This window comes from Amblyomma americanum, chromosome 10 (genome assembly GCF_052857255.1).
Source record: "Amblyomma americanum isolate KBUSLIRL-KWMA chromosome 10, ASM5285725v1, whole genome shotgun sequence".
Taxonomy (NCBI): Eukaryota; Metazoa; Arthropoda; class Arachnida; order Ixodida; family Ixodidae; genus Amblyomma; species Amblyomma americanum.
In genome coordinates this window covers 83624437-83649465 of record NC_135506.1, presented here as the reverse complement: position 1 = coordinate 83649465, position 25029 = coordinate 83624437, and the positions used below count along the sequence as shown (strand labels likewise).

General features: G+C 45.3%; 2 protein-coding genes across 2 annotated transcripts; both read right to left on the bottom strand.

Moving 5' to 3' along the window:
- Positions 1 to 1228: 1228 nt before the first annotated feature.
- On the bottom strand, positions 1229 to 7669 carry LOC144106554 (endothelin-converting enzyme 2-like). Its single transcript, XM_077639400.1, has 5 exons — positions 7422 to 7669; positions 4992 to 5216; positions 4168 to 4326; positions 2444 to 2929; positions 1229 to 1579 (listed from the first exon to the last, which is right to left on the bottom strand). Exons 1-5 carry the CDS (start codon positions 7608 to 7610, stop codon positions 1277 to 1279), a joined length of 1362 nt encoding a protein of 453 aa, XP_077495526.1. The 5' UTR covers positions 7611 to 7669; the 3' UTR covers positions 1229 to 1276.
- A 1408-nt stretch (positions 7670 to 9077) lies between these two features.
- Positions 9078 to 24197, bottom strand: LOC144108480 (uncharacterized). The gene is made up of 6 exons (XM_077641702.1): positions 24020 to 24197; positions 22736 to 22914; positions 16968 to 17067; positions 15266 to 15396; positions 11925 to 12059; positions 9078 to 9428 (listed from the first exon to the last, which is right to left on the bottom strand). The coding sequence occupies exons 1-6, from the start codon at positions 24195 to 24197 to the stop codon at positions 9078 to 9080; spliced, it is 1074 nt and encodes a 357-aa protein (XP_077497828.1).
- Between the last annotated feature and the right edge of the window lie 832 nt (positions 24198 to 25029).

The following is a 25029-nucleotide window of genomic DNA, read 5'->3' as shown; positions in this document are numbered from 1 at the left end:
TGCAAAAGACAGTTAAGGCGTTTTTAACACAGTGGGCTTTAAAAAAAATATAAATACCTCTATAACACTTCTGCCTAATTCAATACGATGTAATCTGATTGGCAAATATGACAGGCTAACCGCCTTCAATTAAGGACAATGGTGCTCTGATAATAGGCGGTCTGCTGTTTGCCGGCAGCTTGGATTGTTTCTGGCAATAATGCTCTTGCATATGAGACATCATTCGTCTAAGTGACATCTACACTTGGTTCCACCAAGTCTTTATATAGATGAATAATCAAAGCGATAAATATTGTTGTATATTAAAGCCCAAACTTGCAGTTTTTAAAATTATACACTTAAACTCAACGCACCTTAACCATATGTCATGAGGAAAGCAATAAAGGAGAACTAGAGGCTGGAGCGGGGGCCTCCGGATTAATTTCTGTCACGCGGGAATGATAAAGCGAACTTGCACTGCACAGAGCGTGGCAGACGTTAGGATTTTGCTTCCATCGAAGTGCGGTTGACGTGGCCGGGATATTTTCCTCGCTCTACGTGGTCATTAACGAAATGCCGTTAATAGCCATGGCGGCGAGTCGATTGGCAGAACTCATGCAAGATGCATTCTATCGTCTGCCATCGCAAGAAAGCAAAGGCGCCGAAAATGTGTAACTATATGCGGACAGATCAAACTTCGTTGCTTTAGGTTATGAGTGGCGAGAAGGAGCCGAATGTGTCTCACTCTAGTCGACACTTTAACGGAGATGGGAAGGCGTGAAAGCAAGTCGAGAAAATGATCTCTACCACATTCGTGCATCCGTCCGTGCAGAGGGCTGCTGGCTCGTGACTGCGAACTACTTTTGTCCCGACTCCGTATGCACACCTTGCTACGTGGATGGCACCGAGGAGACAGGCTAAACATCGCACATGCCGTTCTGCCCGCTTACGTGTTCTAAGGACAGCAATTTTTTGCATATTTTAAGCTTCGCGTCTTATCATGCTACAGACATATTCCGGGGCCTCTCTTTCATCCCCAGATGAGTTTCTGCTTGCTTTCCAAACAAATGAACTGCACACTATGAGTATGTCATGCCCCACAAAGTCATTATGCACTTCCTCACTTTCCAGCTTCCCCATTAGCGTATCAGGTGCTACAGGGACCGGGCCCACCCTGATATGATTACAAAGGGCATAGTTTTCAAAGCGCCCAGTTTCTGACACATGTCGATAAGAATCCCTGATTACAAAGGCCTTAAATTTCATTTCCAGATCACCATTAGTAAGGTCGAGAGGTTTAACTAACGGCGGAATAAACCGATGGTGGTACTTCAAACTCTCGAGAAAGTCCTGAATTGGCGGTTGTCACATTGAAAGCGGCAAATGTAGGGCGTGCCTGTTGGTCGGACCAGAGCGGGGAGAGGCGCGTGCCACCCGCCTCTCGACGGCGGCGCCGCAGGAACGCATCGTGGGCGATGCGCAGTGCGGGCACCTCCGGGAAGATGTCGTCGCCGGAGGGAAGGCAGCGAGCCCTCTGCGCTGTGTGCTCGCGCCACTCGGCCGGCACCCACGAATCATCGATGCGGCCGGACGGATCCACCTGCAATAATAGAGGTCTAGGAGCGCAAGTCGGAAGCCCTGTGCCGCCTTGATGTCTCTTCATCAACATTCACCTTGACAAAGCGGCTACAGCAGCCATGCCTCTGAGAAGCATGTGCGTGCTTCGTTCCCGACAACGGAAAGTTTCATTCGATAATGCGGATAAAGAACGCCCCTGCAAGATGATTCCAGACGTGCCCTGGATGAGTTCGGTTTCTTCAATGTTGCCTCGAAACTCCAAAAATAAGCCTTTCCAAAAAAGGTAATAAGACCTTTCTGGCGATGGAACTTTTTCTGCTTTCGAGCGGATTTTAATGGTCCAGACATAACGAACTAGCAGAGGAGCTTATTTAATGCCTTCCAGAAATTACTCTGGATCCGTGAAAAAGCCTCCAGTCCGATATGTTCGCATATGAGTGTTTTTTGTAAAAATAGTGACAGAGCTATATTCCACAACATTGGTATGGAGAGTGACATATCGGCCAGGCCTGCATTGACGGTACTGAAAGACTGTTTGGCATGAAAGACAGGAACCGACCGATGTTGTTCATGAGAGGAAGGCAATGCGTGGACTAGATTGTTTTACTTTCATTGGGTCGTAACTACATTATAAACGATACATTATTCTTTGCGCTTAACTATGCGTCGACACTATTTTCGAATTTTATATTGTACAAAGTGTTCACTCTAGCATCCAATCTTCTGGTGCGCCTCTCCACTTACAAGCGTTTCAACCCAGAACGCCACCTATTTTATGACAGTAATATTCACATATCCTGGGATACATTTAATATAAGCTCATTATGCAAACGTTTTGGACATATATATTCGCCGATCTGCAAAGCCTGTGCACTGCACCGCTCACCATGAGCCCCGTGCTGTCCAAAGACTTGACCAGCTCCTTGGCGAATGTGAATCCCAGGCCACCATGTGTCATGGCGGGCGTTCCGTAGAGGTAGAACAGTGGCCTTTGCAGCGTCGCCATGGACACGGACACAACGTTGCGGAGGTAGTCGTAGCGGATCAATGGCACGAGGAAGTTCGCTCGCTGCGCCAGCGCTTGAGCGTATTGCGGTTGCTCTGAGAGCTGCCTCAGGCGCTCGTGGCCGTGCACCCAGTAGCGGGCAATCGACTCCTGTGCGGGAGCGAAGCTGCTGTACATCTCGCTGAGGGCACGCCACTTCAGCAGCGAGTCGGGAGGCCACAGAGAGACGCGAAGCTTGTCCAGCTTGCTCTTGGCGGCGGCAGAAGCGTTGGAACCCGACGAATTGCTACCCGAGGCTACTGTGGCGAACCTTTCCCTGGCCGACTCTGTGATGTCCTCCAGAGTGCGGTCCACAATGGAGCGGGCCTTTGAAAATTTATGAATTTATAAAAATATTCAAAACTATTGCTCCTGAACCAACCCAAAATCCAGTAAACGCACAGTAAGTATGCTACATTCATTTTTCCTCCCGTAAACTGATGAGCGTTACAAAAAATGACAGAATATAGCATTGGAATCCTTCTCCCTTCTATAAATCTACTTCGCAGACACATTCAATAATGTCTCCGGAACCACTTAGTGCGCAGCTAATGTATGTGACAAATGTAAAACGATGCGCAGTACATAAGAAGACAGTAAATGATCGGTGGTATTTTGACAATTCATTGGCATAACAGGTTGTAACAAACGTTTCATATGCAAGAACAAAATCTGGTTTCCTGTCATTTTAAGAGGTGCAAGAGCTGCGCTCTTCCACGGCTGACAGTGTCTTTGTGTGACAACTTTTATTTAGGAAAATGACCGATAGACGCAACCAAGTCTTTAGTTCCTGCCAAAGAAAATCTATTTATGTTAACATCCAGGATGAATGATGGAAAATACTATAAGTGTCAAGGTAAGTTTTCAGAAAAAGAAAACAAAGCCCATAATGGTTTTTACTCATGCTTGAAGTATCGATGCTTGCATGGCAAACAGATTTTGTGTTCAACATGCTTGAATCGAAAATCATATGTGATGATATACTGCGCTGCCATTTTAATACAGGGCATATCAGGTAACATCTGCCAAAATTTGTACAGTAATGCGCGCTATGAATGTTCGTCAGCGCAGAGTTTTAAGCAATCATGCTTAGATGGCTTTAGAAGGTTTACAAAGTGTTTGAAATATACTAAAACTAATTATGTTTTAAGAACAAGAAGAAAACACACTTATGCACATCTGATTTCATTACGAAATCATTATTAATAAAAATGTCAATTTTAATACCCGCGTCTCCCCTTAAAGGAAGCGTGGAATTTATAACACACTCCTTTTTGCAAGTTCTTTATTGTGTAAAGCACATTGCAGCTTGGCAGGTGACAGTTTTGTTGTCGCCTAAATTAGCCCTCACCGCTCCCAGAGTCATTTGCATATCTGATTCTTATAGCCAGTGAGATTACGAATCGTTTCCGGTTATTTCTCTTAACGCTAAACTCCAGCCTACCACCCTATATAAGTGAGAATCGGTCAGCAAAAATACTCTCAGGTTATTACACAATCCAAATGTGATTGCGGTTGCTTGTTTTAAGCATCTGTGCCTTAAGATACAATATCATGACGCTAACCTTTGTCGTGATGAGTTCTTCCAGGAACAGCAACCTGATCAGCACGCCGTAGGATGCTTCAACCTCGGTGGCACAGAAGACCGGCCGATTGCTGATGCCGCGATTGAATTCGCCGAACTTGTTCTTTAGCAATTCGATGTTACCAAGTGGGGCGAACACCTGCGGCACAAAACCTGTTCTGCGGCTGCACTCTTCTGTGTCCCAATCTCTTTACAACACTAGCTGTTGAAACCTGCAGTTTACCCGATATCTAGTTGTCCCCGTCAAGAATTAATTTACGACATCACATAGAAAAGTCACAATGTCACCGGACATACACCGGCGACAAAGGGACACCAGTAAGGAAATCATACCATGCGATATTTTGCATCTCATACGATGATGTGCCCATCAGCTGCGCATTTTTCGCACCATGCGACTAGTGTGCCCTTGGCATATTCCCTAATAATGCAAAATGGCCACCATAATTTTCTAGAAGGGTTTGTGAACACGAGTGCGGTGGTGGTAGAAGAGTACGTGCGTCTAATGGCTATGTTACCAAAAAGGCTTTGCAGCTTGCGAAGAGAATATTTCGCCTTTCTGCTTGCAGAGGAAGTGTTAGAGATATACATGTCGTTGTGACTATTTTACATTTTCACTTACAAAAATACCCCATCTCTCAGGCAAAACGATGTGTAGACCTCTTGTAAAACTATGTAAAAACAGATATGTCGCCAGGTGGACGTCAGGTTTGACTGTGCCCTCCTATCAGCTCTTTTGACTCCCCGTAAGCCTGAGGACCCGAAAACTGCAGCACTGTTGCCTCATTTCAAGTTACTGAATACCTGCACGAAGAACCACGCGATGTGCCGCGCCATCTCGCGCCGGCTGTACTTGGCGAAGAGCTGGTCGACCGTCGTGAGAAGCGCTGTGTCCTCGACCAGGACGTGGTCACCAGCACCGAAATCGGGCCACAACGCCAAGTGCAAGCTGATCTCGGACAACCACTCAGAGGAGTTGATACTCGGCGTCAGGCGTTCGATCTCCGACAGAGGGAATTCAGCCGGAGTCTGCGCAGAGGCCCGTCGGGGCAAAGAAAGAATCGTTCTTAGGGGTTTCGAGTCTGCAGCTGTGAGTTTGCGTCAGGATGCACTGCTGTCGCGTGACATTTCTCCATTTTGTAATGGTGGTATGATGTTGCGGGAATTGAAATAAGGGTACGAAACCAAAATTAGAAATAATAAGAAATAGCCCTTTGCACGACATAATTAATGACTACTTTGTACACATACCCTGCATGGAAAACAATAGAAGGGGACCATTAGGTAAGTGTCAGCACTGGATGGCCTGAGCAAGCAGCTACAGAAAAAACTTTTCATAGATACAACTACATGATATTTAACTACATGCATGCGTAGTTTTATGGGCTTAAGACATTAGGCAATTAGCCTAGATAGCTCTCTGTTTTTTTCATGTCACGATAGTTTTCGCAGCATATGTGTTTAAATATTCTTTCGGCTCAAAACCAAGAAGATACGAGACCTAGCCGCCTATATGATTATTAAGAGTTCATGGTATTTTTTCTTGGCCGCTAGCTTTGCTTTTCGTGCGTTCACAATTCTTTCTAAATCACCTGCCTTGTTCTTCCGAATCAGCACCTCCATGAAGCGCCCGAGGATATCCGATTCTATTGCCGCCGTCTTCGCGACTTCTTCTTCAGTAGGCTTCGACTCGTTAACGCCAGCAAAGGCCTCGAAGTAGCTCATGTAGTACTTGTAGTAGACGCGCTCAGCTATCAGGCTCTCTTGGAACTTGGACCAGAACATCATGAAGTTCCCCGAGCGAAGCATGAGCGCGTTCCGGTTTCCGCTATGATCCGGCCACACCTGCAGCATATGAGCGATTTTAAGTTTAGGCCGCGGCAATTGAAACCAAAATGGCGCAGACATGTAAGTTGGTAGGTTGATTTCTGAAGTGTATAAACGTTTCGGTTAGCAGTACTAGTTAAACAGTAGTCACAGCTCACACCGTCGTAAAGGCCTCCCAATGGCTAAAGTCGTCAGCGAGAAAGAGTTTGACAGCTTCATAAAGCAGAGTTGTATGCAATAAAGCTATTAGTTTTTTTTCACACCATACTCAAAGATATGTTAAGTTAAACCACAGCATGCACAATTTAATGACAACGTTTCATTGAAAAATAACTTTTAGAACTTAAGGCAACTGTGCAAACAAAAATGGAGAGCTCTCTTGCACTCCTGAAAGTCTGTGGATTCAGTGAATTCCGTCATAAGAAAAGTCAAATTAATGACTGCTATCAATTGCACAAAATGAGAAGGCTAAGGAAAGGACCCTTGAATTTTATTTCGTGGTTTGCGTCACTTATCGCATCATTTGAATTTGCTTTTGGTTAGAGAAATATGGCCTGGGATCCAGCCAAAGATACAATTTTTGAATGCACAGCGAAGCACAACAAAACAAAGAAAAGGACAGCACAGTTGTGGTGAGCTATTTCTTTTCATATCCGGAACCAACAAGCCCTAACTACCATTTTATTAAAACGGTGGTTCTTCGTCGTCGGTAACATACGAATGCGGCAGCGCCGGGACCTTCAGTAGCATGGTTCGCTTAAAAATTTCACTCACGGCGCACTAAAAAAATGTCCCTTCCTGAATTTTTACGGCATATTTCTCTATAATTTTCAATCACGGAAGGGGATAAAACTCGTGGATTACGAAACAAATTTTGAAAATTGATATTTCTCTGCATAGGCATTTTCATTTGCCGAACCCGCCACCCCCAAAAGTTGCAAATGAGTCATTCGATGCTTGTCATAGCTAATCGTGCGACTGAAATGGCACAGATTCGTGGTTAATTATTTTTTTTCCACAATTCTTCCGTTCTCTGGTGAAAATCTTACATGACAAAAGGCTCCTCTTGCGATTCATGGTGTCTGCTGTAAGATTTATTGTTACCAATTCATCAAGTTAAATGCCACATAAGCTGCGGCAGATTAGCAGACTTGACATTGAGCTGCTGGATCCCAGGTCACTGTATGATATCCCGGACGCGGCGGCCCCATATCAAAGTACTCTACGCAATAAACGTTCGTGTTATTTGCAACCCACTTTAAAGAACGCTCAGCGGTCGACATTTACCCGTTTCCCCCCTGCATCATCTCTCGTTGCCACGTGGACCTTGGCGACATTAGACCTGATATGCCACGCACCACTCCAAATGCCACGTGCTGTCAAGGCCACAATTTGTGAAAACAGCACCTGTACGTGGAACCAGAAATGCGTCTGCCAGTTGAAGGCCAAGTCCAGGAGGATGCCCAATGGACTCGCACTGGCATCGGGCTCTCCGGGCCACGGGATGCGGCGCTCCCGCATGAACGCCTTGAGGTCCGCCATGCCGGTGTCATCAGTGGAACCCATGCGCTCTGTGTCCATGCAGGCTCTGTACATGGCCAGCGCCTTCCTGCCTGTGACTCTCAGTTGGGATCCCTTGCTTAGGAGCGTTTCGAAGCCCTGAAGCGGTTACAAACCGAATGGCGAAAGGGTTAGGGTTCCGCGTGGATACCCTGCAGCTTGCATGAAATATTCTTAACGGATGCTAACTGGACATAGCCCTGAAAATGGCGACAATCTGTTTCATGGTGCTAGCTCACTTTACTAGTACATGTTGTCCTTCAAAGGGCATGCCCCAACATTATAGGTTAAGGACTGACTACGGTGCATGTTTGATGTCGCATTAAGAAATTTTATTGCCATTTCCTTCGATACTGCCATGTTACATTCATACGCACCAGATATCAGTCTACCAGAATTAGCACCGCTCGTCCTGGAGGTTATTTGAGCATTTGAGAGAGACTGAACCCCGATTACATCGCTTTGTGCGTTTTCAGGCTCCGCAAAATACACGACACTGGAATTTTTTCGCTCTCCGTACTCAGCTAAGCCAAAGTTCACTTGTAAAACAACGACCAATAGAACATACTGTGCGTAGATCTCAACCGCGTCAGAGAGCGAACGGAAAGCGCACCGCGAATGTGTGTGCTTGTGTGTGTTTGGATTGTAGGGACCATGTCTCGCGGTCGCAACTTGTCACAGAACAGCTCTAAGTGGAAGGGGGTCGGAAAGCTGAAGCCGGACAGAAGGATAGCGGAAGTGGGAACAGATGTAGGAGAGCGCGACGACCTTGAAAGAGACACTGAATCCTCTCGCAGCCATTGCCAGCGAGGCCCGCCTGTTTGCAAGTGAAGATAGTTGACGTTGCAGCTGGGCCTTCCAAGAACTTGACAGGCACCCGGTGCCGTTTCCAGGAGTGGCGACGAGGGGCAAAACACGGGGGGGGGGCTCGAGGAACGGGAAGTCTTAGACCAGAAACAGTCGCCAGAAGGAAATAAAAGAGAACGTAAACGGGGATCGAGCGGACAACCCGAGCACTGACCGAGATTTTTTTTTTTTTTTGCAATGATACATACATGTAAATCACTTCATTTCCATATTGGTAACCAGTTATTTTTCAGTAGTCAGGCTCGTCAGAAGGAGTAAAGAGCAACTGAAAAGTGGAGAGAATAACCTGCTGTTTAAAAACATATATTGAACAGTCTCTGCGATCCGGCTTTACAGCCTTAGCCGTGAGAATCTTCCAGGAGTGGTCATGATATGGAATTGCGCGAGGGATGATTCGTGTAGTAGGGTGCTTAAGATTTGCCCGCGGCATTGCTGAAAAATTTTTGAGTCTCAATATGCGGAAGTTAAAAGCAGTTCATTTTATTCGCTGTCAGAAACGTTCATTGAAATCTGTCGACTATCAAGCCGACAATAGCTTTCCAATGGTCACGCTCTAAGTGATAAAAAAGCCTATGAGACGCTCAAAAACGTTACAACTTGCAAGAATATGCGTTTTAAAGAGATAAGAGACCGCGTTCATGCACGTGCCTTGAACCACGTTTCAATGGCGTAACTTGTGGTGGCCGCGGCGTAGCTCACAAACTGTTTGGACGGGCTCCATGCCGAGCATGCGTAAGCACTGAAGTCCTGGCACGGGTCCACGCTGCCGTTAATGTTTTGGCGCAGGAGTCGTTCGTGGATCACGCAGTCCTCGGTTCGGCAGATCTTCTGCGCTGTCACAATGGCATTGCGGTAACGCGCGAACATGGACAGCGCCAACATAAACGCCACAAATAGACCTGCGCCGACTATGAACGCCAACCAGGCGCCGTGCGCCTTCAGGTAAAACTGCCAGCCGTGAGGGGACGTCTGGGCCGTGGGTCCCATCTGCGGAGAGGATAGACAACACATGTGGCATCAACTTGATACCTCGCACAAATACAACTTTCGTAATAAGCAAAGCCTAATGAAATTACTTGTGTGTGGCGTGCTGTGTGATCCGGAACTCACCGCCACCTGTCTAAGACACTTGAATCTTGAAAGTAAGAAATTCACACATCATGGGTGCTAGATTAAAACCAATACATGGATTAGAGGAAAAGCCCCTGTTATCTTCAGTCTTGACAAATACTGCACCTTCCTCGGTTACAGAAGGTAGTACTATGGAATCACTTTTAGGCGTTTGGAGGGTAAACATCAGCATCCACAAGTTGCAGGTATACAATGTGCCGACTAGACGCCATGGTGGCTCAGTAGTTATGGTGCTCGGCTGCTAATCCGAAATACGCGTGTTCTAACCCAGCCGCGGTGGTCGCATTTCAGTGGTGGCAAAAAAAGAGAAAGGAGTACAGATGCACCTACAGCCAAATTTCTTTATGTAGAAAGCCTCCAGGCTGACACGCGCCGTCTTATCTAAGCTCTTGCCGAGAATCTTCGTCTCATTAAAAAGCGCCTCACACCAGTCGTAGCTCATTACGTGCGCCACAAAATATGCGTTTTTATCTTTTAATTCTGACAAATGTCGGGGATGGTCCTCCAAACGATAGTTGATGCAGTGGCCAGTCTGACCGACATAAAACTTCCCACAAATCAAGGAGACAGCGTAGACCACTCTTACCGAACACTCGATAAACGGAGTGTCGTGCTTTATCTGGCAACCCCGCTTCCTAGAGCTTCGAATTCGGGGGCACAACTTTTCCGGCTTGTTAGGAGCCGAAAAAACGACTCTCACGCCATACCTGTTGGCCGCATTCCTCAAGTTGTGCGAGGTCTTGTGTACATAAGGCAACACTAGCGGTTTCTGTGTCCTGAAACGACCTTCCCCGGTATTTCTTCGGGTTCCGTGCTTAAGTTTTTGAAGGAGGGTCTCACAAACAGCAACCAACACAGAGCAGGGGAACCCAGCCACCGAAAGTCGGCTCATCTAATTGTGAAAGCTATCTTGGAACTGATGCGGGCACGATTTCTTGAGAGAAAACTCCGGGCAATGTGACGCTATTGCTGTTTTTACAGTCTTGGAAGACTGTAAAGACTGTGGCAATTTTTTGTGGGCTTTTAGGGCTGTCTGGAGAACGCCTCATAATACAGAGGTCGAGATCTCAAGCGCAGTTGCGCCCACATAAGATTCCTAATCAGAAATGCTTCGGAAAAGCTTTTTTTTGCCTCAACGTGCTGCAACTAAACGAACAACATGTAATGCTCTTTCGTGCCCTACCTATGCAATGCACAAATCAATCAAAACCGACCAGTCTGGGCAAGAGGAACTTGAACATTATTGCTTTCTTCGTACCTTAAAAACTCTTGTAGGCGCCTCTACAAGTGGTGCGCTCGCAAAAAATTTTTATGTGTGTGTGGCTTTTGTGAGCCTATTAGCGAGCCAATTAGACGGCATGGCAGAATTCATCTCCCTCAAGATCACTGAGCCAAGCCTTTACGTTACGCTCTCTGGTCGTCTGATAGGTTTTTGAACGATGATTTTCGATTAAAATCATTGAAGTGGTCAACCAAAAGGAGATTTTTTGTGCCAGTCTTCTTTGATTAACTTTGAATGCAAAATAAAAAAATACCCAATGAAGTCGCATTTACATAGGGGAGCTGACCACCAGTTTACTCATCTGTAAACTTAGCGCTAATCTACAACAACACAGAACTGACAGGAGAGAATTCTCTTCGTTTAAAGACTACCTCTCTTCTTTGCATTCTTATTCGTTCAAGGAAAATTTGTTCGATTTGTTGTCTTCATAGCGCTGTTTAACCGCGATGTGTAGTGATGAGCCTTTTGTAATACAGTGGCTACATGAGCTATGCGGTGTCCCCATAAAAAAGAGCTATAAATTATTTTAAACAATTGTGTTAACGTGCCCAGACGATGCCACAGCACACAGACGGTATGGCATTTTGCCTCAATCGAAATGGGGCCACTGCGGCTTGCTGCTCCTTCGGGAGAACGGGATGATTTGAGGGCCTGCCTTTACATATTTATTGTGGAGGTAGGGGGAAGTACACAATTTGGTATATGGCCTTCGTTTCTCTTTGCCTTGTAATTTATTTAGAGACAAATTCATGTGAGAAGCTTTACGTGATTACAATGAGGCATTGCTCCAGAGTTCTTTCGACTAATGTGCTGAAATGAGCTGACTGACAGCTCGATTGGCTAGTAGGACCACTCACATATGACCGAGGGAGGACTAGAAATGATACCAACAAATCCCAGTTACACTGGAACGGCACCACTTAATCGCAGATAGACGGAAACGACACCACTGAATTCCAGCTAGACTGGAACGACACCACTGAACCCCAGCTGGACGGAAGCGACAGCACTGAACCCCAGCTGGGCTGGAACGACACCGCTGAATCCAAGCTTTAGAAGATATTCGTTACCATTTCTCGAAGCTTGCAGGTGGTCTGCCACAAGGCCTGGGCTTCTTTCACTTCTTCGTCGGGAAGGAGGCAGACTGAGAGATCTTCATCCTTGGCGGCAGGCTCCGCTTGCGGCGTAGGAACATGAGAAGTTCCCTGCGAGAAAAACGCGTTGGACAACGTTGCACGAAAGGTGGTATCCTCCTCCTTAGCTCTTATCCGCGCCCACTTCCTCGTGAGTACAAGTGTGGCCTGAATGCCAGCAATGGCACGTGAGGTTGCTTCCAAGTTTTCTCGCCAATATCATAAAAAGGTAAGAAGTTTGTTTGCGCCAGGTTTCATTTTTAAGACATTTGCCTAAAGTGTTGGCCAATTTAATAAGCATGCTTCTTGTTATATTGTATACACATATGTTTCGTATTTTCTATTTTGGTTATTACAACTACAGAAATTTCCTTTGTCAAGAGTGCTGTTTTGGGCATATTGTGAAACCTGTTGTACCAAAATTGTTTTTTTTAGAAAGTGAGTCGTGTAGTTGCAAACGCTTAAAAAGCTCTGTATCAGACCACGCATAAACTTGGAAGCGTGTAGCGTAATTACAGAATTTTCCAGGCATGTCCGGCTCAAAGATACCATTAGGTCTCCTCTTGAGGGGCGTATTGGGAGCGTATGGATTACGCGCGACATGCATTGCAAAGAAGGTCAGTGCGCGGCTTGGCATTCATAGATTTGCTGCGGTCCCTTGTCTGTCGTAATGTCGGGCAGGGGAGGGGGGGAGGAGGACTGTACCGAAATGCTGCGTAGCCATCGATAGGGCGAACGCACCCATCGAATCTGCAGCTTCCATGCGTTTCGAAGTGCCGCGGGCTCAGAAAGTTTCGCGCATATGGTGGAGTGTTTTTTTTTATTTGCGCCTGGAGTTCCGGAGAGGCCTTTGCTTGATTTTTTTGCGCTGATTTCGTTCGGAAAACAATTTTTGCAAAAGCTTTTCCACCAGCGCCATCTATCGTCGGAAACGAAAGAACAGAGACGATGCGTCTACGCGTAAGACCACTCGGCCATTACCACGGTTCATCAAGCTATGTGTTCTGACTGAGATTCGCGAAAGGAGCCAAGGGGTCAGTGTGCGCTACCTAGCTGAATACAAAATGCCTAGCTGAATACAGAGTGGCACGTCCAGCTCTCGAGGAACATGCCAGTAGCCGTGTGCAGAAGCTGTACAATTCACCAACGACCGTATAATAATCTACGCCTTCTCAGCGGAACATTTCATGATTACTGCGACTCTCTACGGACAGGCAGAGTGCAGATCTTTATAGTAGGTAAAAACGAAGGCAGTCGAACGGTGTTAACCAGAGAACAACGCAGCTGCCGTATTTGTTCAGATATTTGCGTTCTTCTTGCCACATGACACCGTTCGCACCGAGTTTCTTTGTTGTTTTTTTGGAATTTTAAAACAAAAGCTGCAGGCAGAACGCAGAACTCAAATTCGGCTGGAAGTGTAAATTCGAATGGAAGTGTAAAGCGAGAATTAGCTGATCGCTGCGCCACCCTCGGGAGCTCTAGGAGAGTGAGAATTCGATGACACACCTTCATCACACTAAAGAAGAATTTTGTACATTTTTGGCCTCACAAACTATATTGCTCAGGCGTGCCCACATTTAGAAGACTAAATCAACTTTGTTCAGACCGGACGGTTGCGGTATGAGTATGATTTCTTATGACCAATCAACATCTGAAGCTGATTTTCGTACAACCGTCGCAAGAACTGCTTAAATTGGAGGTTATATGTTGCTGTCCAGAGATGAATTACTCAGCACGTTCCCTACAAGGCATACCCACTGCAACAAAAGGAATGACGACACGCACGGCGAATCGACGGGAATACTTTTGGCTTTACTACGATAAATCTCGGAACTCCAGCATTTTCAAGCGAGAGAAAAGGCGCAAACATCAGAGAAACGTAAAAGTTTCACAATTGTGCCAATTTACACACGTGAACGTGCCTGCTAATAATTAATATAGTGCAGCTTGTTCAACGAGAAAGAAAATGTTGAGCATTTAAGGGTCAGATTTTTTGGAGGTCTTACCCGCGTTAATTTTTTTGGGGTGTGTCAAAGACTTCTCATAAAAAAATTGCAGAACAAGGCATGTTTTTGTGCCAAGGCTATATTGCAGGCTGTATGAAACACGCTGATGCGACAGTATTAAGGTTGATATTGAATAGCAAAGTTTTTAAAGCAAGTTAAAATAGAGCTACAAAGGGGCTTAAGCATTTTTATTTCATGTAAATGCGTTCAATAGTGGAAGTGCGTTCTCAGAGTAATTCTGTTAAAAGAACGAACGCGGCAGTCACGGAACCATATGCAACGTAACTTTTGCGAGACTTGCAGGTATAACTTAAAACTTATGAGAGTAGTAGAGATTTCGTCAACAAAGTTGAAGCAGCCAACAAAAAATTCCTTTAAACCTAAAACGTCACACGCAAACCTACGACATTTGTTTCACGCAACTTCAAAGTTTGAACATGTAATCAAGCCGGATTGCCAGGGGCAGCTGTAACGTTGTGGCCACGGTGACAGGTGGACAGGTGGTGAAGTGGAAGGGCCTATCATTCCTGACGCCTCACGGTCAACTAAATTGTCGACCCGACGTGATGAAACATGCTAGTTGAGCAAAAGCGCCAACTTTGAACGCCTATGCCTCCTTTATAAAACTACAAAATGAAAACAATGCATCTAAAAATCTTGTTCAGTTTGGTTTGGTCTATGGGGGTTTAATATTGGAAAGCGAAGCAGGCTATGAGGGACGCCGCAGTGAAAGGCTCCAGAAATTTAGACCAGCAGGGGTTCTTTAACGTGCATTTACATCGTGCAGTGCACGGGCGTCTAGAATTTCGCCTCCATCGAAATTCGACTGCCGCAGCCGCGATCGAACCCGCATCTTTCGGGTCAGCAGTCAGCAATTAGTAATTTCTGCCTTTACTCACTGTCATTGATTGCTTCGACAACGAGTGCCGCAAAGACGGCACCGTGGCAGCTCGTTCTGCTAATGAACAAAACTACTGATCGCTTGCTAGAGCAGATAATGGCGTCTTAGCCACTGTGGCTACATTGGGGTGAAGAGCATTAACTGGGCGCCTTGCTGGCTGTCGCTGGAGAACCCGCGAATTATAGACCGCCGTTCCGGCCGAATTTTCTAGCATATGTACGAGCCTCGATCGGCCTGCCTTCCATAGAAGACAGCAACGAATAAGAAACTGTCCTTTGGTCGACCTTACTTCAGCGGCTGGAAATAAATTTGAGACTAATTACCAACAACCACGGCATGTTTTACGCCAACTATTTGTCGTTAACGCCTACCTTTGACCGAAGCGCAAAAAACGATACGACCCCTTCGAAGGCCCTCAGGGTCGACGACGGGGTGGGTGCTGGGCGGACAGAGGGTGCCTCGGGTGGTGAACTGGGTGCACTGTTCTTGGCTGGGCTTGGCGCTGCGTTCAATGAGCAGGAAAATGGGATCGCTATCTTTCAGCCGAATCACTTTTGTATTCAGCTGTAAGGGCGTCGAATTTGTCTAGTTCGTAAGGACTCATACTCAGGTTGATCACCTCGAGAAGGACGAACACCGAAAGGAGAAGACAAACAAAGCTCTACTTTGTGCTTATCTTCTTCTCACAGTGTGCGTGTTTTTAGAGCAGGTTTGACCCGAGCTTCAATTTAGCCTACGAAAATCGTGCACTCAGCAGGGCATATGGTGCCCTTTTCATGTATACTGTACTAATGTCAACCGGCTTATGATATGTGGTCTTAATGATGTATGTGTTTAGACTAAGGTATTCAGCCTGAAGGAAGCACAGAAAAAACAAAATGGAGAATATCCTAAGCACTCCGCTCCGCGCTAGCACTAGCGTGCAATTCCGCTCCGCGCTAGCACTAGCGTGCAATTGTTGAATTCGATTTCCCATCGATGGGGATATGCGAAATGGTGCAAAAACGCTGTAGACTATGCGTTTCTCTGAATGTGTCACCGCGATCAATCTTAATATGTACAGTCCGGACAAAATATTCTGGACCACGTGTTCCTGAAACAAAGCCGATGGCTCTATTATTAGCCAGCAGGTTGGAGACCAGACTTGTAGAGATGAGAGAACAAAATTTATTCTTTCATCTCCCCAAGTCTGGTCTCCAACTGCCGGCTAATAGCAGAGCTATCAGCTTTGTTAGAGGAAAACGTGGTTCAGAGACTTTTCTTCCGGACTGTACTAGTTCGTTATGATAGCAAATGTTCCGACGTGCACAACCTTCAAATTCATCAAGTAAGCTGCACTCATACGCATTCCCGATATCCTGGGACTAAAGGTTACCACGTTAAACGAGTCTCATCCGTGCCATTGTAACGTTTTAAATAATTAGGATTACTCTCTTCGTACCCTGCATGGCGATGGGCGGAGCCACTGTGCCTGACATAAGAGAACTCATGGTGTGCGTGGGCATGTTTTTGGGCACCAGCTCTAGTACCGCACGGGCACCGGCTTACGCTGGGCACTCGAAAACTCCTATGGTTTTGTGGACACTTTCAGGATCTGGAATATGGGACCAAAAACCTGCTGGCGCACACAAGGAGAACATGATGCTGATGTTCTTATTTCCTCTTTGTTCACTGAACGCAGAGTTGAGAATCATCCTCTCTGCGATATTTTATCACTTCATGTTTGGCATTCTTGTCTCAAACCACGTTTTTTGAAGGTCAACCTCTTGCCTGAACATATTAACAAAATCATTCATAACTATGTCAAGGTAACGTAAGCGGTTTAATAATATCAACAGCGCCTGCCCAAAGTCAGCGTATTTGAATAAGTTCTTTTATGTTCAGCATTCTAACTTCCTATGCATATCACGCAAGCAAACTGTAGAGCGGCATAGTAAAGAAACATGACAAATGTAAATCAAACAAAGGTGGCAGCACGGATTGGTGGCGGAAAAGGCGCACCGGTGCACGAAAAGTAACCGTGTATGATATCTCTGGTCGCCGTCCAGTCTGTGTATATACGAGTAGGTTTACCTTTATGTTCCTTTTTCGAGTGTTCGGATTTCGCCGGACCCCGCACGATGGTCCTGAGGATGTTCGATCCTGGTGTCGTCGTGCCCTTGAATAGTGCTGCCTGCAAGACAAGCATGTTTTTATCTGGTTGCAATAAATGTAGCCGTGACGGCTCCGTTATTTGGCTGTGCCATTTGCATTTTGATGCAAGAGAAATGCAAAAAGCCTCTGAGTGCACATTAAAGAAACCCATGAGTTTGAAATTATTGCGATTCTTTGTCTCCCACTATCTGCATGCATCTTTATGGGCAATAAAATTTAAATACCTGTACATAACTGCAATTGTCACAACGGCTGAGTTTATTATTTTCATCTCAAGTGCCGATAAGCACTTGAAGACACCAAAAATCTGAAAAGCAAAATCATTTAATTAACTTCACCTAGAAACGATGAATGACGATTGCATTCGCTCGTTTATGGGAACACGGAGGACGCTTACAGCTTTGTTCATAGTAAAGGTCGGCCCTTGGATCATTGCGGCAATTGATAGGCGTTAAATAGAACTCAACTAATTCATTTTTGCAACGAAAAAGACTCCTTCATTATAGCCTGATTAGGCCAAGGCACTCAATTTAGATCGGCATTTTTGACGTATAGTTTAGAAAGCATGATACGAAACCACCCAAAATAAAAGACAGTACCCATAAGAAACTGGATTTTTGTCTGGGCTGGATGGCTCATTGCCACAACTGATTAATCCCGCACGAAGGAAGGAGCAGACGAGAAAAAAAAAAACAACAAAGCCTCCTCCTTTTCGCTCTTAATATGTTGTAGCCTAACAAAATAAGCATTTTGTGTAGTACCCCGTGAATACAAAAAAATACAGCCACAGCACATTCTATGAACTAACAAAAACATGCACGTTATCGCTGGAAAAAATAGAATAAAAATGCAACATTTGTTTTCAGTGGCTCCAGTCGAACCAGCGACGTCAAGACCGAAAGCACTCCTTGATAACCATTCCGTAGTTTAGGCCTTAAGCACAAAAGCGCCGTGGACATGGCAAATGTTGCAACGAAACTCCTTGCATCTGTAGAAACATACTGATTTTTTGCACCAGAACGATCGCTTGTATGGAGGACAGATGAATTTGACACACAGACTGCTAGATGGCATGGAGACATGTCCTCTGTTTCGCGTGTGCGCTGTTATGGTGCGATGCCGGAGAACTGGCGCGTACAGTCACCTGCATCGTTTGCCTCTTACCTCGAGCCCCAATCGTCCATCCAGTGTTGATCCCTACTCGGTCGACGTGTACAGCTGGCGTATACAGAGCATCAAAGCTATTTGCGGATGCGATACTCCGGCTCGTGCAACGCGCTGAAGTGTAGAGGTGTCGATATAAGCTTTCGTAATGGTCTCTAGCATTTGGCGTCCGTTGGCGTAATATGGGTTGCGAGAGGCGAATCAGGCTTTAGTGGGATGAAAAGTGCACAGACAAAAATATTGGAGGGGACACTTAAGCTTCGCCTTGGGGTCATATGTTGCGATAACGTAATGGGTAAATTTCCATGTATGAAAAGGTCATTTTCTACTTTACATTCATAGATCCGTGGGAGTCCTGATACCCCTCCTGGCAAAGTGGTGCAGTGGTTAAGCGGCGCGCCACAGTTCTACGATGGCAGTTGTTCCCAGCGGTTGGCCTTTTGTAGTCCAGGTTGCTCTTCGGGAGCGACCAATCATTCTCTTATCTCAGACCTGCCATCGTGTGCAGTTTGCTCAGTATCCGGTGGTCAGGTTGTGTTGACGCCGCAAGATGACGTGACCTACGCGGCCCATCTGCCTCCTAGTTTACTCTCTGGGGACCACAACCCAGAGCCATGCTCGCTATTTTTCCCTCACGACTCCAACGCCAACAACGGATGTTCTGGAGAACGGGCCACCACAAGTGACCGAATGCACGAAAGAGGAAATTGAGATGCGCGGTGCAGCGAAATCGTGAAAAATGGGAGGACGAGGCTGCCTGTTTTCTTTCTCCGTGGAGCCGCCGCGGTGGCTGAGTGGTTACGGCGCTCGGCTGCCCGCCCGAAAGACGCGGGTTCGATCCCGGCCGCGGCGGTCGAATTTCGATGAAGGCGAAATTCTAGAGCCCCGTGTGCTGTGCGATGTCAGTGCACGTTAAAGAACGTCAGGTGGTCGAAATTTCAGGAGACCTTCGCTACGGCGTCTCACATAGCCCGAGTCGCTTTGGGGCATTAAACCCCCATAAACCAAACCAATTTTTCTCGGTAATGAGAGGAGTGGAGGTCAGACTAGGTGGAAGGGGGTCATGAAGAAATACTTTCAGGAGTGATCGACTTAACTTGATATCAATGCTTAATAGTGCTTTACTCACATTTTAATACTCAAGCTTTCTCGGATATATTAAATACAATACCATTCTTACACTGCCACATATCTACACTGTCTCGCATCAGAGTAGTCGGTTGCATCTCTTTGAAGCAGTAAGCGTCGGTCAAACATTCGCTTAAAAAATTGATAACGCTGCTGCTCCCGACAAGCAGGCACTCTGAACTTGTGTTTCAAGTCACGCAAGGCTGTAGCGAAAGGCTGTAGCTGCTGACAACCCCTGGAATAGATAATCTGAACGGCCTGCTAATGTCCTTGGCGTTTTCTTGCGCGAAGGAGCACCTAGTATTAGCCTTCTCTCGTAATAAGAAAGCCGCGCTTGTAGCAGTTTTGTTGCGAGCATACAGCGCTGTTTTTTTTCCATTGCGAGACAATCTACATTTCTCTATATGGTGGTAATCAACTGGAAGAAATAAGCAGACTTTGCAAGGACTCTACTCCTCCGTGGCGGTTGCCTGCTCACGATCCGAAAAAAGAAAGCGCCACGTCCCTACAAAGTGAAATGGTAAATAACAAGACCTCAGAAATCCCTTTTTCAAATCGGCCTTTAAGTAAAAGGAATGTACTGTTAAAAAAATGTTGTTGCTAAAAAGCTAAAAAAGAGTATTATGAACAGCTCTTCTCAGACATACGCAATGAACCGAAACTGATATGGGATGCTGTGAATAAAATAACAAGTAGAAAGTCAAGTATCAGGTCACGAACACCGTATCTGGACAAAAGCCAAGTAACAAGCAAGAACGAAAGTTTCCAGCAAGCTGGATCTTGTGCTTTAAGAGCAGGTAATGAAAGTGTGGCTCATGCAATCGATATCACACCTGTGACTAGCACTATTTTCATGCAGCCCGCAGATAGCGCAGAGATACGGAATTTAATAGACAAACTGAAAAGTAATGCCTCGCCCGGACCCGACGGAATTCGGCCGGTGCCGATTAAGTGTGTCTCAAACGAGATAAGTGAAGTTCTAGCTTACATTGTTAACTTGTCAATATCTTCAGGAATTTTTCCGGAGGCCTTAAAAACTGCACGAGTGACACAAATTCACAAAGGCGGCGCGAAGGATCTAGTCTCAAATCACCGACCAATATCTGTCCTAAATATATTCTCAAAATTTTTGAAAGTGTGATATTTGACAGGCTGTGGTCATTTTTCGTTAAACACGATGTGATCCAAGACTGCCAATATGGCTTTCAAAAACATAAGTCGGCCGATCAAGCACTTCTTACTATTAAAGATAAAATATTGCAAACATTGAAAAACAACGCGTTAACACTCGGACTTTTTTTAGACTTAAGAAAGGCTTTCGACTCAATTGATCATAAAGTGTTAATACAAAAATTACAAATCTACGGGATATGTGGCATTGCTGGTGATTTAATAAGAAGTTATTTAACGAATCGAAGCCAATTTGTGCAGGTAAACTCTATTTCTTCTGACATTTTGTCTTTAACAAAAGGTGTACCTCAGGGCTCAAAACTGGGCCCACTATTGTTCCTTATATACGTAAATGACTTTGTACGAATACCTGACCCACCAGACATGGCAATGTATGCCGATGATAGCAATGTGTTTTTCATATCCAGTGACATTTCCGAACTTGCTTTCAACGAAAATACTTATCTAAATCGTCTGTCAGAATGGCTGAGCAAAAACAGCCTCGATCTCAATACAGCAAAAACAACATACATTTTATTCAGGCCTCGTAACAAAAACATGCATAGTGACTAACTTATATTTTAATGACACGGAAATTAAACGCGTTAAGCAACAAAAATTCTTAGGTGTATGGCTTGATGAACATTAGTCGTGGAGTTCACATATAAGCAGGCTATGCAATGATATTTCGAAATCCAAAGGTATTATTAAAAGAATAGACCACCTAATTCCTCTTTGGCTCAAACAACAGTTATGCAATGCCCCTTTTTATTCAAAGCTCTGCTATGGGATCTTGGTATGGGGAAAAACAACAACAACGAACTACAAGCTAATTCTTTTACAAAAATGCGTTCTTCGTATATATAGCAATTACCATGGTCGTTACGCAGATCTTGAAACCGCTCTATTATTCCAGCGTTATTCACTTCTTCGCGCAGACAAAATTTATTATAAGAAGCTTCTGCTTAGAGTACACAAACAAATTATTCTCTAAAACATTCAATACAGATACATCTCGGCACCTTCTACGACGAAACTTCCGACACAAGCCGAAAAAAAGAACAAATTATGGGAAGCAAACTTTTTTATATCAGTCAACTGAAATAATAAACAAGGTTGAGGAACTGTTAGACTTTAGCGCTCCATTGGGTACTTTCAAAAAAGCGTTAACCGCATTGCTACTAGCCGATGTTGTTTCCTTTTCTTGATCAATGTCATTCTGTTCCATTTCTGCTTGTTTGTATGTACATATATCCCGTCACAAAATGAATATATACAGTGCAGTTGTGATATGTGTGCATTGTGGCTGTGTAGTGCGTATTACAAGTGTAATATGTTTGTACTTGTGTAAATTTTGTACTTTTGCCTTTCATATGTATTTCCTTCTTTTATCACTGCTGTCGAAACTGTTTGCTGTAGGGGACTTGGTCCTTTCGTCAGGTCATTGGTACCTTTAGTGCCAATCTCTACTCGCTATGGCGAGGAAATAAAGTTCATTCAATACTTTCGATAACAGCCAGCATAGGGCGCACCTGTATTATCCTTTTTTTCTTTCGTTGCTTAAATAAATAAGCTTCGGAAGTGAAACAATCCTCCGTTATTAAAACGCAGTCGTCTGTTGACAAGATCAACTTCAATTGGTCCTCAAACCTTCAATGGGAGATGGAGAAAACTTTTTGGATTCGTTTCTTGGAGCAGGAAATAGCTCATGATGAACTGAACGAGCACCTTTCGGATTCTCGTAGTTATTCTGCATTTTCAAAGATCAATATAAGAAACTTTTTCTTTACAATATGCCTTTAGCATACCGCTACGCACGCGAGATGAAATTTTTTTAAGTAGCACAGCAAGCGAAATGTCACAGTAACGCGTCCCCAATTAACTGGGATTCCTTTGCAACGTTCGATTCGTTTTCTACACACACTGAGCAGCCACCGCGTTGTTACCTAAAAATGATTTGATGTCTGTAGAATAAAAGCACCCATGCCCAATTTTCGGTAACAAAGGTAAACGTAAGGACTACATGGTCATCCATGACAACATATTGCAACGAAAAACATAAAAACAACCCACAGACAGGTCAAGGCACAAGTTGTCAGGAGTCAGCGTTCTTGTCTCAACTTGTCTAAGTTCTATTCTCTTATGTTGTAATTAAATTCTTCGTCAACTCTCGGTGTAGACAGAAGATGATTACAAACTTAAGCAAAAAAGAAGGTAGATCTCACGTGAGTCTTTCTAGGACTCTGCTCAGCCGCGGGATGTTCAGCCACAGGTGCCGATGTTGGGACAAGCGCCTGTCCTGAAGTTGAGCCGTGCCCCAACCCTGACCCCGAACTCTTCGAAGCCTCCGCTGCCGCGTCCGGGAGAACTGGACTCGGTGAGGCCTCTTTCCACGCACCGGTGGCTGCGAAAAGAAGCCTGTAAACAAAGAACTCCTCCCGAAAAGGAACAGCATTCTTTAATTCTATAGGGCAAATAGACTTTGAAAGCAGTCAAATTAGATTTAATTGAATGCTGAGGTTTTTTAATTTAGCGAGCTCTGCCGGTGTTTCACACGAAAAAGTCTGAACAAGATTGGCCTTATACGCAGCACTCTATTTATTTCGTCGATCAAACTGAAAAAATTGTCAATATATTGCAGTTTTGTTGAATGCATGCAAGGCTATCTGATGGAGTACCTAGCAGCTGCCTACTAAGCCTGCCATGGTGTATCGCCACGAATATACTTTTCTCTGCGTGCTAACCTAGAAGAACCGCTGCGCAGTCTGGCACTCCATCTTACACAGTGGATGTCACTTAAAAGGAGTTCTTGCTGTATGATTACTAATGGTACTGCTTAGAAAGTATATGCGCCCTGCACGTTCCACGGCGAAGTCACCAGCGTAGATAAACCGTTGCGCTCGCGAATTATTCTACGTGAAGTTTGAAACGGGCTCTGAGTTAATCTCTTTCGTCAATATTTCTTTCGTGTAGCATTCCTTCGTAAAGCCCCGCATGGTCTATAGTGCGCCTCAGAGATGTCGTCCTCATGAGGGAGAAGGCGAAATGCAACACAGTTATGGGCGCCATCCATGCCGAAATTCCTCGCAGATTTCGGAATGCCTGGCAGCTTGTAGTGCCCTTTATGGACCGTATAAACCACGAGGATTCAATGAGACCGAGACAACTATACCGACGGTTGTAAGCCGACTTTAGCTCTTCTCTGTCGAGAGGCTAGTGGGCTGAATAAAAACCTCTGACTGCGAGACCCGGCACTCCTACGGCCTAACATTTCAGGCTGAGAACTGTCTGTTTGCAATAATGCCTTCGGACGGCTATGAAATTTGTCTGCGGCTAATCGCAACGGTTTTTTGAATAAGCAGCCAAAATAAGCCCTAAATTGGGCACAACACCTCAGTAACTCCAGTCGCAAAAATCATGAGTTAAGTAAAAAGAAATAGATTAATCCTCTGTATGGTAAACCTGCAGGATTGCGAAACTCGGTCGAATCTGCTGCATGCTACACTCACTCGGTTCACGGTGTACGGCTGTTGGTGAGCGGGCCTTGGTAGGCCTGGACAGCCTGGACTTGGCCTTCTTCCGTGGACTCATTTCCGAGCTTCCCGTGACGAATCGTTTGGTCGCCGATGAGCCTGTACGCTTGGGGCTCTTCAGGGAAGGTTCACCTGTCTGCCCGGCGGAATCCATTCTGTATTTTTGGTCTCGTAATAAAGAATCTGGCCCTGTGGACGGATGCTGCTCGTCAGAGGCTGCTTCTTCTTCTTATCACGCGATTGGCGCGGGGCTCGTGACGTCCTCATTTTTCTCTTGCTTCGAAACACGTGAAACTGACTCATGCACATTTTTACAACGCAACTAATTACTAATAGTGTGTGGTTTTTTGATGACGTACACCAAAAAGGAAAAGATTATTGGTTAAATCTGCTCTTGGTACAGCCCAAGAAACCTGCCCTGAAACTACTGGCGCGAATTCTCTAGCCGAGAATATATCGGGAAATTCCGCTCGGGGGTAGGCCGGACTGGCGTCGTGAGGCGCGCCAAAAAGGATGATGCTGGTCATTGCCTCACAAGGAATTCTCTTTGCTTCTACGTAGCAGTTCCGCCCCTGAAAAGCGATCTGAGAGACTGGCCTTTGTTCCTGTCATGCGGCGCAACGTTTCCTGAAAATGAAAAACCTCAACAGAGAAACCCTACCCAGAGGCTTGATATCTTGATCATTCACACGAGAAAGGAATATGAAACATTTTATTTTGTTAGCCGCCACGATGGCTCAGTGATTATGGCGCTCGGCTACTTACACGAAAGATATGGGTTCGACCCCGGCCACGGCGTTAGAAATTCGATCACGGCGAAATGTTACAAGCGCGTGTACTGCGAGATATCAATGCACGTTAAAACCCCAAGGTGATCGATATTTCCGGAACCCTTCACTACGGCGTTCCTTATAGCCTGAGTCGCTTCGGGAAGTTAAACCCCCATAAACGACACGAATATATATATATATATATATATATATTTT

Bases quoted from the DNA above. Each gene is read 5' to 3' on its own strand.
- LOC144106554 (XM_077639400.1), bottom strand. From the start codon at position 7,610: ATGTACAGAGCCTGCATGGACACAGAGCGCATGGGTTCCACTGATGAC. The intron at 5,217-7,421 runs GTGCTGTTTTCA...GCCTCTGCGCAG, and splicing joins ATTTCTGGTTCCACGTACAG to ACTCCGGCTGAATTCCCTCT. The intron at 1,580-2,443 runs GTGAGCGGTGCA...CTATTATTGCAG, and splicing joins TGGACAGCACGGGGCTCATG to GTGGATCCGTCCGGCCGCAT.
- LOC144108480 (XM_077641702.1), bottom strand. From the start codon at position 24,197: ATGGATTCCGCCGGGCAGACAGGTGAACCTTCCCTGAAGAGCCCCAAG. The intron at 12,060-15,265 runs GTAGGCGTTAAC...TTTTTCTCGCAG, and splicing joins TTTTTGCGCTTCGGTCAAAG to GGAACTTCTCATGTTCCTAC. The intron at 9,429-11,924 runs GTAACGAATATC...TCCTCTCCGCAG, and splicing joins CCTGCAAGCTTCGAGAAATG to ATGGGACCCACGGCCCAGAC.